Source organism: Podarcis erhardii (genome assembly GCF_964252035.2).
Source record: "Podarcis erhardii genome assembly, chromosome: 3".
Taxonomy (NCBI): Eukaryota; Metazoa; Chordata; class Lepidosauria; order Squamata; family Lacertidae; genus Podarcis; species Podarcis erhardii.
Genome location: NC_138507.1, coordinates 54320286 through 54334211, shown reverse-complemented (window position 1 = coordinate 54334211; position 13926 = coordinate 54320286). Strand labels below are relative to the sequence as shown.

Below are 13926 nucleotides of genomic sequence, written 5' to 3'. Positions count from 1 at the left end.
AGAAAGCTTCAAACTGCTGAGAAGTGAACTCCCCGCCCCGATCAGCAAAGAGACAGCCAATGCGTTTACTGTGAGCATTCTCCAACCAAGCACAGAATGCCTTGAACCTAGAAAACACTTCCGATTTCTGCTGGAGCATAAACACATGAATGTACCTGGAAAAAGAATCAATTAGAACCATGAAGTACCTTGCTCCACCCAAAGAGGGCGCAAGTGGACCAACCAGGTCTGCGTGGACTAGCTGGTAGGGTTTGGAAGCCTGCCTGCTAGACTCCTTGCCTTTTGGAGCAACCTTCACCTTGTTCTCTGCACAAGATACACATTTCATGTGAAACTTACAGGGTTTGATGTTCAATCCCTGAACCAATCCAGGCATCTTGGCCAGCGCCTGCCAAGACATGTGACAAAATCTTCGATGTGCCTCATGAATACATCCTGCATGAAGAACTTCGTTATTTTGTGCAACACAACAAGAATTTACATTAGACACAGCAACAGCACCATTGTCATCATAAGTAATACAGAACAAACCATCTATAAACTTTGCATGCAAAATGTCCTCTTTGCCTTTCCTGATGAAACAGACGCTCCTCTTGAAGGAAATCTCAAAGCCATGCCCAGTCAGCTGTGGGACACTGAGCAAATTGTCTGCAGCACCTGGAACATAAAGTACATCTTTGATGGTTGTGTGCAGACTTGCCAGTCTCACAGTCCCTTCTCCTGCGATTCGCAACGTCTTTCCATCTGCCTGGTGGATCTCTCCGTCTTGAGGTGTGAAGGAGATAAACAGATGCTTATCTTTTGCCAGATCGAGAATCTACAATGCATCTCGGTGCATCGAGAATCTACAATAAATCTGGCCTTGGCCTTTGGAGCAGCTTTTCCAGCAAGCAAAACCGTGGGCTTTTGCTGCTTGCCCCCCTGCTCCTGGCCATCAACCTTGCCTTCGGCTTTTGGAGAAGCAGTGCCAGCAAACAAAGCCTTGTTTTTCCCTGGCTTGGGCTTTCCACACCCCCCCCCCCTCTGCCTCTGGCTATCTGCTGGCTTATGTCTCTGTTTACTTCTGGCCTTCCGGTATCTGTGAGGATGACCTTGGCTCCCATGAGAAACAGAGCTCTCAGCTGCCGACTCCTTGGCTCCCCCTGGAGGCTGGAATGCTGCCTGGGATGACATCACAGTCAGCTCCCCCTGCAGCTTGCAACCGGTGCCCTCAGCATCCCTGCATTCACTCGCATTCTGGGAAACAGCCAGGACCTCTGATGCAGTCAAACTCTGGGCTGGGATGACTGGCAGATGGGCTATCTTCAAAGCATTCCACATCTGACGTGCAGTCGTGTTGCCAGCTAGTGTAGCAATTTCCTCCAGAGAGATGGACAAGACTATTACGTCTATGGCCCTTGAATCTTGGGCCTTCCATCTATCTGTCTGAGGAACTGGAGGGGCTTCACACACAGTATGCCACACTCCAAACTGTTGTAGTAAACTCTCACACCACACAGCCCAGGTCTCATAATTGTGCCGATTTAACTTTGGGCACTGAGCAGCTTCAGAAGCTTGGAAAAACTCCATTCCAGCTCTTTACTTGAGCCTCGAGTCTTTTTCACTTCAGAGACTCCTTATCTCGGCAGCTCATAAATCTTGAAGCCTGCTTGGCTCGACTCCCAGGCCAATTAGCCGGCCGGAGTTCAAAGAGACTTTGCCACGGCCACGAAAAGCCTTGACTTTTCCACACATACCTCAGCAGTCTGTCGCAGTCTTACTCTCCTGTAAGTGCCGTGAATCTGGGCCCGAAACCTGTTGTTCGGATACTGCCAGGGAGACAGAATCCATCATGACCCCACGTCGTCTCCGTTGCAATCCATCGACCTCCCGTAGACACGCAGTATCATTCAATTAGCGACACGAGCTCCAGGTATAGCTTGCCACATTCCAGAGCTGGTGCACGCTCTATCAGCAGATAATGCACAGCGAAAGATGCACGCAGGAGAGCATATTTACAAGTTTATTCAGTGTTGGTCAGAAGAAAGAAAAAACATGACTGCCTGCTTCAGTGTCTCAGACACACAGAGAGAAACGAAAGCAATAGACAAACAGAAACTTCCTGTGAGCAGGAAATACGTAGGCTGTGACTCACAACAGCATGTCCCCTTTTTTAAGGTGGAACGGAAATATCCTAACACTAACTGCCTCACAAACATATTAGATGGCATTTGATTCCTACTGGATGGCAGTGATTAATCAGAATCTGAAAACAGGGCTAGCTGTAGAAAAAAAATCTGTGCTCACATGCTGCATGCCACTTCAAGGCAGTGAAACTTGATAAGAGACAAATGCACCCCAAATATATTCCTTGAAGTGATTTGACACACATACTCTCACACAGCAAACACGATCACATGAAAAGGCATAGATAAAATTAATTACATTTTATTTGTTGTTGTTGTTTAGTCGTCTTAGTTGTGTTTGACTCTCCGTGACCCCATGAACCAGAGCATGCCTTGGAAACTCTCACTTTCTTCTCATCCTTTTTTATGTCCATGGAGTTTACTTGGAAAATACTGGAGTGGTTTGCCAGTTCCTTCTCCAGTTGGATCACATTGAGTCTAAACTCTTGGCTATGACCTGTCCAGCTTGGGTGGCCCTGCACAGCTGAGATTTGCCATCATTTGAAATAAAAAAAACCCTGCAGTCATAAAATAAACTGCAATTTCACAATCTCAGGAGTGCTGTATTAAAAAAACACCCTGTGATTTTGTGGGGGGAAAGCTGAGGTACGGGAGGTAGACAAAGTTGTGGAGCTGCCCAAGCCCAAGACATTGAAAGGGGATTGCAGAATACATTTGGACAGTAGCAAGGAGAACACAGGAAGACATCAAGTGCATTTTCTATGCAAAGGTATTCCTGAAAACATTAGCTTTAGATGATAAACAAAAACAAAATGAGCCGTTTCTGCATGTGGCATTGTTTACTGGGAAATAGCTTTCATGGAATTCTGACTAAAATGACTGGGAGCTGTCCATCTTGATGTGAACTCTGAAAATCCTTCAAAATCTTTGAAGGGTGGGAAAGATTGCTGCCAATATATTGAATTTGAAAGTTTATTCTTGGACATGAGTCATATTTGATCTCAGATAAGCTGTGTGCAAATGAAAAAGGTTGCTACTTTTCTTGGATAGATTTCTAAAACAACCAGTGCTAATTATTTAGTAAGTTTTATTAAAACAAATAGGGACTATTTTGGAGTTAAAGTTGGTGTTATTGGGGTGTAAGTCAGTGCAGGCATGTGTGTATGAATAGACATCCATTGGTGAATCTCAGGTCTCTCTTACCATTTGATTCCATTTTCTACTAGTGGACCTGAGCAGAGGTAATACTGCATTTATTTCTTAAACGGACAAAGTAAATCTGCTTCTGCCCAGACAGCAATGTAAAACATCCCACTCACTCATGTCATCTATTTATTTGTTGTTTGTGGAATTCAACTTCACGCTCTTCCAATCATACCATCAGGACAAACATTCCAGCCTGCTGGTTGGCACAACCCCTCCTCACCTTCATTCCTTCTGCACTGTTCTTGGGGTTCTCCTGACCCCCCTCAGAGTCAATTTTGAGGGTGCGTGGGGAATATGTGGGGAGAAGTGGGGGAAATGGACAGTGTATGTTTGATGCCCATAGCAATCTCCTTCATGGGTCAGATTGAAAAGGGGGAATTTCCATTGGGATCATGGAGCAGAGAGAAAGGGTTAAAGCAAATTTTGGATGCCATAGAACCTGGATCAGAAGTTCCCACTGCTACCTTTAAATCTTAAGAAATGATGTCATGAGTTCCATGGAGACATCACAGAGGGACTGGTTGGATCCTGAAAATCAATGGGAGGAGCTCAGGAAGGTGGGGCTGAATAAACCTGGGGAAGGTCTTAGCCAGATGCAAGTGGTGAAATGAGGATCCCAAGAAGCGTCTGAGCCCAGGAAGAAGGCCAGTAGTCTAGAGGACAGAGAGGCACCAAGCGGGTTGGCAGAAAAATGTTCTGCCCCTCTAACATTGGACATTCCAAGCCAGGCACCACCTGCTGTGGAACAAGCTTGGTGCCTCTTCCAGTCAGCAAGAAGCCTTCTCCTTCAGGGGAGAGGACTAGAGTAAATTGGATGCTGAGCCATTGCCAATGCTGCCTCCATCTCCAAGGACACACAGATGCTAACACGTGCAAAAATCCTTGCAGACCCAACCCACCTATAGGGATGCCTGTTTGCTTGCTTGTCTCCTTAGAGAGCTTAGGCCCCAGGTATTCTTGGAACAGGGCCCAGGCTTTGGAAATACCAAGGAAGAAGGCTGCACTTTGCCACATCCTGAAGGTCTAGGAAAATTTCGTCCAGGGTCCAACCTAGACCTGAGAGCAGCGATCAAACACATCAGGCCCTGGGCAAGGTCTCAGGAGGTCAGAGGGGCACATCACTAGTCCCAGCCTGACCCCCACTGCCCATCTCTGAGAAACTGGGCTGGAGCTGACAGCAAAGCAGTGAAGAAGCCCTCTGCTTCCTACCCCCGCAATCTATTGTCAAGAAAGACTTCTTATCCCATCTTGTTGCATGCCACCCCAATTTTGAGCAGTGCAAGATCCCAGGGGTTCGAAGTGCTCTTTCTCTCAAAACGGGTATGTGACTATTCCATAGTCACATACTATGGAATACTATGTAATACTGCATTTATTTGTTAAACGCACAAAGACCACTGTTGATATTGGCTGTTGCTTGTGTAAAGAAACAAGTTCTTCCCCTGTTATTGTTTACATTATCGGCCTCTATGCACCTGTGTTACCTTTCTTTTCTTGCATAACATGCCAGGAATGATTTACTAAGGAGGAGCCATCAATTTAATCAAACTCTTATTAGCTAATGGAATTCTATAAAGCAGTTCCCTTGAGAGCTCTGAACTTGAGCCTTGAAAAGCTGAAATACTCCAAGCTGCAAAAGAGATTACTCTCTCCCTCTCTCTCCCACACTTTTCGACTCTAAAAACAAAAGGTAGGTAAGTTTTCTTGTAAATTAAACTTTCCAGGGAAAAGCAGGACTACTGAATGACAAACAACTAATCTACTCTTTCTTGCAAGATTTCTGAGGGGCAACAAGGTATTTCATCAGATGCATGGAAACTCTTGTCACAGTTCATATTCTTTTCTGGTGTCAAACAGAGTGCAACATTTGTGCTACCAGAGATTAATACTGTATTTTTCACTCTATAAGACGCACCAGACCACAATACACACCTTGTATTTGGAATAGGAAAACAAGAAAAAAAATATTCTGAATCTCAGAAGCCAGAACTGCAAGAGGGATTGCTGCACAGTGAAAGCAGTGATCCCCCTGGCTGCTGTGGCTTCTGGGATAGCTGTGCAGCTTGCATTCGCTCCATAAGACGCACACACATTTCCCCTAACATTTTAGGAGGGAAAAAGTGAGTCTTATAGAGCAAAAAATACGGTAGTTATTTTGAGGGGACTGAATGTGAACTCCCATTGTGCAAGTGGAACCCTGCTCATTCAATACAACCCTTAATTTATATATTGGAAAATATATTTTGTACATACAATGTTTTCCACTAAATGATTGTTGCATTTCTTACCGATGAAATACAAGACTTATATAGAGAATTAAAGGGATTTTCAGGCTTCATGGCACTTTATTTATCAATTATAAACAAAGGATTTTATGGTTATTCTTATTTATTTATTTAAATGTTTATAAAACACCCATTCATCTAAAATATCACAAGGTGGTATTAAACTTTCTCCCATAATAATTCCCCGCCTCCTTATACCATTCACTGAGCCCACCCTAGCAAGTGCCTTCCTTGTCAGACGCTACGTGGGAGGAGAGAAATTGGCTCAGGGAGGAGACAAAAAAAGAAAGAGCTATTTTGGCAGTGGTGTCTCAGTACGGGAACACCTGCCCAACAGGGCCCATTGTATGTCTAGCCAACTCTCTGTATTATCATAGATGAAGCTGAGGGCAGCATTCCCTCCATGGAACGTCCTTGGGCACCACATTTCAGCAGCAGTTTCAGCCAGAGCTGGCAATGGAAGCCAGATGGGCGGTGAAGAATACCTTTCTCTTTGCCACCCTGTGGTCCCCAGGCACATCTATGGTTTGGTCCCAGGAAGCCCAGAATATACGTCACCCCAATTTCTTGAAGCTGATCAAGAACCCAGGAGGAATTGGCAAGAGTTCCCAACAGATTCTGTCTTTCATTTCCCCTCGATCAATTTACAGGGAGCAGTTTTGCTTCCTTCTGACCTCCCCTGAGTACAAGAATGAGTGTCAGGATAGCAGCACTGACCAAACTATGACACCAGGCAGCATAAAGTGAGGCCAAGGGCTGCTATTTTGCATGCTGCACACATGCACTTGAGAAATAACTATGTCAGGGTAAAATAGAAAAGCCTTCTTGTGTAACCTTCTTGTGTAAACCGCAAAGCCCTACACAAGTTGATAGCAGCACCATTTTAAAAAACATTTGAAGCGGGGGGGGGGAATGCTTTGTTGCCTTAGTGATCGGTCAAGTCTCTGTTCTTTAAATGATGGACCTTTATGATGCTCACCTGTGATGGAAGAGAAGCATGGGATTCTGCTATGGGGTCTGCAAGAGGAGTAGGATTTCACAAAATGACACCTCTATTTCTTTGTGATTTCCCATTCCGTGGCTATTCCCGCCCCCTCCCAGAGAATGGAATAAATAAAAACACAGGACACAGAATTTAGGTTAATGGGCGAAAAATGGCCACAACTTTATTGATTACAGGTAAGAGCAATATTGGCTTTAGGCATTGGCCCTATCAGACTAACCGGGATAACCGGGAAGGGTTAAGCACCAACAGGTGGAGCCCCCGAGATGCACATCCCTGGGCGCTCCCCAAGGGGTTACCGCTCAGGAACGCGCTTTAGGCCCTAGCCTCCATAGGTTTCGGACGAGGCGACGCCCCCCCGGAGTCCTTTAACGAACTACCCATCAGCATTTGGGGGAGGTGATGGCATTCCTCCCCCCATCTTATTTGCATAATAATACCCCTGCCAATGCCTAACCGCCAAAACCAAAGTGTTGTGATGTTTGCTACGAGGTAGGCGAAAAAACCAAGTGGCTTCCAAATATAGCCAATTAGCCAAATGGAAAAACTCCTACCAGGCCCCTTGCGGCAACCAGCCGAAGCCTATAGCAAAGTCCCGATGAGAAATTAAAGGGTGGGAGGGAGGGAAACCGCAGCTGCTGAAAGGAAAAGAAAGGGGCGAGAATGGGCTGCCCGGACCTTAAGTGCCCCTTACTAGTCCCGCCCCCGCCGCCAGCTGATTGGCTGGCACGGTGAATAATGAATACTGATGAACCCGGGATTTCCTTGGTCCTGCGCGGCTGCAGCCAGCCCCACGAGAGTGTGAATGGGGCGTGAGCCCGCAAACCCCCCTCCAGATGTCGGGAGTGGCATTGTCACATAATAGAGGTAACTATTCCCTTCTATTTATTCTTAGAGAAGCAATGCAACCAGACGAGAAATACCTTCTCACATACAAAGGATGTTATTTCCAGCCAGATTTGACTTCAGCAGAGTACTTAGATTCCCTGGAGGATTTTGAAATAAGAGACAGTGATGTATTTTTAATCACTTATCCAAAATCAGGTAAGAGTACCTTTTCATAGGAAGAACCATCATTTCAATTCAACCCTGTTGGATACCCACATATATCTACATAGTATCTGTATTATCCTAACACAAGATTAAAACCAAATGCAAAATTGAGGTCAATGTGGGTAGTATGAAACTTACCTGGTTACATTAAGATGAACTGGGCCATGTTTTGTTTTGTTTCAAAAAAAGAGATGAAATAATGAGTTTTCCACCAGTGTCAACCTGTTTGAGGTTTTGAAAACAACATAAATACACATCAAAAACATTCAAATTTGGTTGCAAGGGATTTATTGTATTCACTGACTTTTAGGATTTTGTATGTGTTTGTCAAATAGAGTTGATAAATTCCTTTCTTAAAAACTTTTCATCCTGTGACTCTTTATTTCAGCATTTATCTGCCACAGTTTTGCCAATAATAACAGGGGTCCGTATCCAATGCAGTTGTGCCCTCCATGCAGTAACTTCCACTTCCACACCAGAACTTCCTTCACTCTTCTCTCCCCTTGTGCCCCCAGTGTTCCCCAAATCTGCCTTGGAGGGTTGGTGGGGTGGGGAAGACACAATAACCGGGAGTGGGAGAGGAGAGAGGGGGGAAGTTCTGCATTGTATAGGCATTTAGGACTTGGGTGACATGAAGAAAGGATTCTGCAACTGCCTTTTGCCTATTATGTTTGTCTCACTGGCCATTTGTCAACATTTCTGTTCCTAGAAAGCATTGATAAAAAATCATGGTTTGAATCCACTGAATCAAAGTACAGTGGTACCCCAGGTTAAGAACTTAATTCGTTCTGGAGGTCTGTTCTTAACCTGAAACTGTTCTTAACCTGAAGCACCAATTTAGCTAATATGGCCTCCCGCTCCCGTCTCACTGCCGCTGCCCAATTTCTGTTCTCATCCTGAAGCAAAGTTCTTAACCCGAGGGATTATTTCTGCATTAGTGGAGTCTGTAACCTGAAGTGTAACCCGAGGTACCACTGCACTTTGGAGAACAGATAACTTTTTAAAAATTTCCTACACTTTGAATATCATTTGTATAATGTTCTGGGAAGAATTTGGAATAGAGTTTTTGGTAGCTTTCTGAACAATAAGGAACTTATTAGCAAATTTTGTTCTGTCTTCCCAAATCCTCAAATTCTATGAAGCCTTTAGCTGAAATTCCCTCTTTCATCCTCAATGGAAATGAAGCCTTGGTCAATGTTCCTCATTCACCCATTGCTTTCAGTGTTGGTCTGTGTGACACCAAAGTTTGGTGCCCCCCACCTCTCACCTTCTATTTGACATCATAGTATTGGCAGCCCATGCAGCCAGGTCCCTAAATATGCCTCTGCTTGCTGTGTTGATTCCCTTCCTCTCTCTCATTTCTTTTCAGTGTTGCAATTCAGATAGTAAGCTCCATGATGCTGAGACATGTTGTTTTCAGTTATTTCACTCTTTAAAGTACTAAGTACATATACTTAGTATAACGAATGAAATTAAAGTAAAGGTAAAGTTATCCCTGGACCGTTAGGTCCAGTCGCGGACGACTCTGGGGTTGCACACTCATCTCGCTCTATAGGCCGAGGGAGCCAATGTTTGTCCACAGACAGCTTCCAGGTCATGTGGCAAACTAGAGTAGCTCACAGAAATGCTGTTTACTTTACCGTCGGAGTGGTACCTATTTATCTACTTGCAGTTTTATGTGTTTTCGAACTGCTAGGTGGGCACGAGCTGGGACCAAACAATGGGAGCTCAACCCCGTCGCGGAGATTCAAACTGCCGACCTTCTGATTGGCAAGCCCTATGCTCTGTGGTTTAGACCACGGCGCTACCCGTGTCCCTATATGAATGAAATTAAGTATGCTTATTCTCATTTATAGGCACAATATGGACTCAAAATATTTTGAGCTTGATTTATCATGAAGGCCACCGAGATGGAACTGAAAAAGTCGACTTACTAGACAGGGTTCCGTGGTTGGAGTACAATATTCGCAATGTGGATTATGTTTTATGCCATGTACTTTGATATTTTTTGTTGTTTTTTAGCTTTTTTCATTATTATCATTATTAAGTAATTTTCTTTTGTAATTTTGGTTGTCTATATTTATATGTATTTGTTTAAAGCAAAATAAAAGTATTTTAAAAAAAGAAAAAAATGGCATTTGTTACAAGGGTGCCATCTAACACACTTAATAAGAATAAGCTCATTCGAAACCATAGCATTGCACTGTGCATTTGACATGCATGTTGCAAAAGAGTGTGAGGCTGCCAGGGCTGTAAAGCAACTTGGAAGCACCAAGAATCCACAAGAAGAGATATCTGAGATCCATCCATTTATTATTTTATGCATATATATCCGACTTCAACAACTTTGTTACCGGCACATTTCACAACCACAGAAATAACTATAGAAGCAAAACAAAAGAAACAGTAGAAAAAATAAGACCAGGAATCAAAAGAATATGTTGTTATTCCTGCAGGTTCTTTATGTGGCCAGAAACCCAAAGGATGTCTTGGTTTCCTATTACCATTTTTCCAAAACTGCAGTCAAATTAGAAGAAGTAGAAGATTTTGGAATTTTCATGGAGAGGTTTTTGGCTGGGAAGGGTAAGGATGAATTGCTACTCTAAAACGAATCACTCTTGTCCCTTCATCTTTATCGCCTTTCACAAAAGTCTAAAGAAATTCTCTGTGTGGTAAGGATCATTTTCAGAATGCCATGTCTGATGCCATAGGTTACTCTGAGGAAATTCCACATCCATCCATCACAAAGAGTCTACAACTGAGAATCCTACTACACCATTTTATGTTGCATTTTATGTTGCAAATGTTAACTTCCACACCATATAAGGAAAATTCAAGAGTAGGAAAGAAGGGAGCTGGAGGAAGGCTAGACTGATCTCAGCCCACCCATCACTCTCCCATCACATTGGGTTGGGAAGAGCTGCAGTGAGCCTTAAAATGCAGAACTCTTCTGGAAATACTTTCTCTGAAAAAGTGTTTGGTGAGGTTGGGTGGTATTAATTCAGCTTCAGTTTAACGGTTTGTTGCACTGCTGATTGTTAAAATGATTCCTTTAAATTGTAGTAATGGAGTTTATATGTTTGTACTGCTTCTCTCTGAATGTTTTTCAAAAAATAATCAGATATACATTTTATGCCAAATCAACTTTTCTCCTATCAGTAATTGCAAGTTTATGGCTGGACCATGTGGAAGGCTGGTACTCTCACAAGGATGACTTCAATATTCTGTTTCTTACCTATGAAGAAATGAAGAAGGTAAGTTATCAAAATGCTACCCAGTCTGATATTAAACATCCAGCAAAACTCACCTTTAAAAAATGGAGGGAGGAAGCAATTTAATTACTCAAGTGCCCTCAGCTGCTGCTTCCCCTGCTAGTCTCGCTTCCTTTCCTAAAGATTCTTCAAAGCCTAGCAGGCCATGGATTCAGGAGCAGCTTTTCGGACCCTAGACAGCAAATAGTGCATACAGTGGTGCCCCGCAAGACGAACGCCTCGCAAGACGGAAAACCCGCTAGACGAAAGGGTTTTCCGTTTTGGAGGCGCTTCGCAAGACGAATTTCCCTATGGGCTTGCTTCGCAAGACGACAGCCCTTAGGGAAATCTCCGGGACAGCGGGGAAGCGCAGCTCGTCTTCCCCGCTGTCCTCGGACCTCCTCCGAATCCTGGCGGCGGGGCGGGGACACCTCCTCCCGCCGCCGGGCTTCGGAAGGATGCCCCGATGCCGGGCGGCGAGGCGGGAACGCCTCCCCACGCCGCCCGGCATCGGAACGATGCCCCGATGCCGGGCGGCGGGGCGGGAAAGTCTCCCCCTGCCGCCCGGCATCGGAACGATGTCCCGAAGCCGGGCGGCGGGGCGGGAAAGTCTCCCCCCGCCGCCCGGCATCGGAACGATGTCCCGAAGCCGAGCGGCGGGGCGGGAACGCCTCCCCCCGCCGCCCGGCTTTGGGGCGGGAAAGCCTCCCCCCGCCGCCTGGCATCGGAACGATGTCCCGAAGCCGAGCGGCGGGGCGGGAAAGTCTCCCCCCGCCGCCCGGCATCGGAACGATGTCCCGAAGCCGAGCGGCGGGGCGGGAACGCCTCCCCCCGCCGCCCGGCTTTGGGGCGGGAAAGCCTCCCCCCGAAGCCGAGCGGCGGGGCGGGAACGCCTCCCCCCGCCGCCCGGCTTCGGGGCGGGAAAGCCTCCCCCCGCCGCCCGGCTTCGGGGCAGGAACGCCTCCCCCCGCCGCCCGGCTTCGGGGCATCGTCCCGATGCCGGGCGGCGGGGCGAGAAAGCCTCCCCCCGCCGCCTGGCATCGGAACGATGTCCCGAAGCCGGGCGGCGGGGCCGCGAAGCCTGGGCGCGCTGGCAACTCTCCGCAAGGAGCGCCCAGGCTTCGTCCCCCCTGCTTGCCTTCCCAGGGGCTTTTAAATCGCCCGGACAGCGGAGAAGTCCTCCGCTGTCCCGGGCGATTTTAAAATGCCGCCAGAAGAGGTCGGGGGAAGGCGGTTTCCATAGGAACGCATTAATTGATTTTCAATGCATTCCTATGGAAAACCGTGCATCGCAAGACGAAAAACTCGCAAGACGAAGAGACTTGCGGAACGAATTAATTTCGTCTTGCGAGGCACCACTGTATAACCATTTCCCCTGAGGGATTATGGGGCTATAAATAAAGTGTCATGATCCCAAGCAAGATATGTCATTTCACAGGCCCTCTGATGCTGAGGAGAGATGTCACAGAAGCCCCCTTGAGTCTGCAACAGGGACATTTATTTATTTACTTGTGGACTCAGAGTTGCTCCAGAATATAATGCATTCTGCATGGCTCATGGAATAAAAGCAACAATGAAAGTACAATATGATGCAATGGCAATTATTCCAAACTAGGCAAAGAAAGATGCAGGCTGCTTGTTTCCCCTGCTTGTAATCCTGCCTATTCCATGAGTTTTAGTCTCTAGGCTGTCAGGTTTCTCTATTGTTGGTGGCCTGACATTAAAACCACGTTCCATTTCAGGATCTGAGAAGCTGTGTATTGAAATTATGCAACTTCCTGGGAAAGAGACTGACGGAAAAGGAGGTGGATGCTGTTGTGGATCAGGCTACATTTAATAAAATGAAAGCAGATCCCAGGGCAAACTATGAGTTCATGCCACCGGATCTCATGGACCACAGCAAAGGACATTTTCTTCGGAAAGGTAAGTTAATGGTAGATCACACTGACTTGGTCTGCTTGCAGAATCCATGACATATTCTCCTGACAATTGCATCTACGGAAGGAATATATCTGGAGTTGTGGATATTTATTTGACCACCACAATGCACTTTCTTTCTGTCTGCTTCCTGGGCCAGGCACTGTTGGAGACTGGAAGAACATGATGACAGTCGCACAAAGTGAAAGGTTTGACAGCATTTTTAAAGAGAGAATGGAAAAGCTGCCCTTCAAGTTCTGCTGGGACATCCATGAGGAATCATGAGTCTGCCTTCAGCCTGGAAGGATGAAATACAGTACACTGTAGGCATTTAATAATAATAATAAATTTTATTTATATCCCGCCCTCCCCGGTCGAAGCCGGGGTCAGGGTCAGGGTGGCTAACAACACTAAAACAGTGCAACATTATAAAAACATTATAAAAATTAATTAAAATAAAAATTGATGGCAACCATAAACTAAAGTTTTGTAAATATTGCCAAGGAGGGAGTCAGGCTGCTTCCTGACCAAAGGCCTGGTGGAACAGCTCTGTCTTGCAGGCCCTGCGGAAATATGTCAAGTCCTGCAGGGCCCTTGTCTCTTGTGACAGAGCGTTCCACCAGGTTGGAGCCGCAGCCGAAAAAGCCCTGGCTCTAGTTGAGGCCAGCCTAACCTCTCTATGGCCTGGGACCTTCAAGATGTTTTTATTTGAAGACCGTAAGTTCCTCTGTGGGGCATACCAGGAGAGGTGGTCCCGTAGGTACGAGGGTCCTAGGCCGTATAGGGCTTTGAAGGTTAAAACCAGCACCTTAAACCTGATCCTGTACTCCACCGGGAGCCAGTGCAACTGGTATAGCACCGGATGAATGTGATCTCGCAGCGAAGACCCCGTAAGGAGTCTCGCTGCAGCATTCTGCACCCGCTGGAGTTTCTGGGTCAGTGTCAAGGGCAGCCCCACGTAGAGCGAGTTACAATCCAGCCCTATTTGTAAGAGTTAGTAGAAAACAAAATCTCATATGGCTTAATAGCTTCCTAATGTTCTAATATGTGCTGTAATTTTTTAAAAAACACCACAAAACAATTAC

The 13926-nt window shown here is 45.9% G+C and overlaps 2 protein-coding genes across 3 annotated transcripts in view; both read left to right on the top strand.

The window, feature by feature from the left end:
- LOC309338796 (amine sulfotransferase-like) overlaps window positions 1-13926 on the top strand; it is a 66582-nt gene that overhangs the window by 27302 nt on the left and 25354 nt on the right. Inside the window, exon 1 of one of the 2 annotated variants that reach the window (XM_081856253.1) lies at window positions 4905-5022. The exons of the other annotated variant lie outside the window; for it this stretch is intronic. The gene's annotated coding sequence lies outside the window, so the exon portion shown is untranslated. Of the gene's footprint in view, window positions 1-4904; window positions 5023-13926 lie in introns of those variants that run through there. 2 annotated transcript variants of the gene reach the window in all.
- On the top strand, window positions 7516-13171 carry LOC309338650 (amine sulfotransferase-like). Its single transcript, XM_081855974.1, has 6 exons — window positions 7516-7664; window positions 9530-9666; window positions 10130-10256; window positions 10833-10927; window positions 12667-12847; window positions 13002-13171. Exons 1-6 carry the CDS (start codon window positions 7523-7525, stop codon window positions 13124-13126), a joined length of 807 nt encoding a protein of 268 aa, XP_081712100.1. The 5' UTR covers window positions 7516-7522; the 3' UTR covers window positions 13127-13171.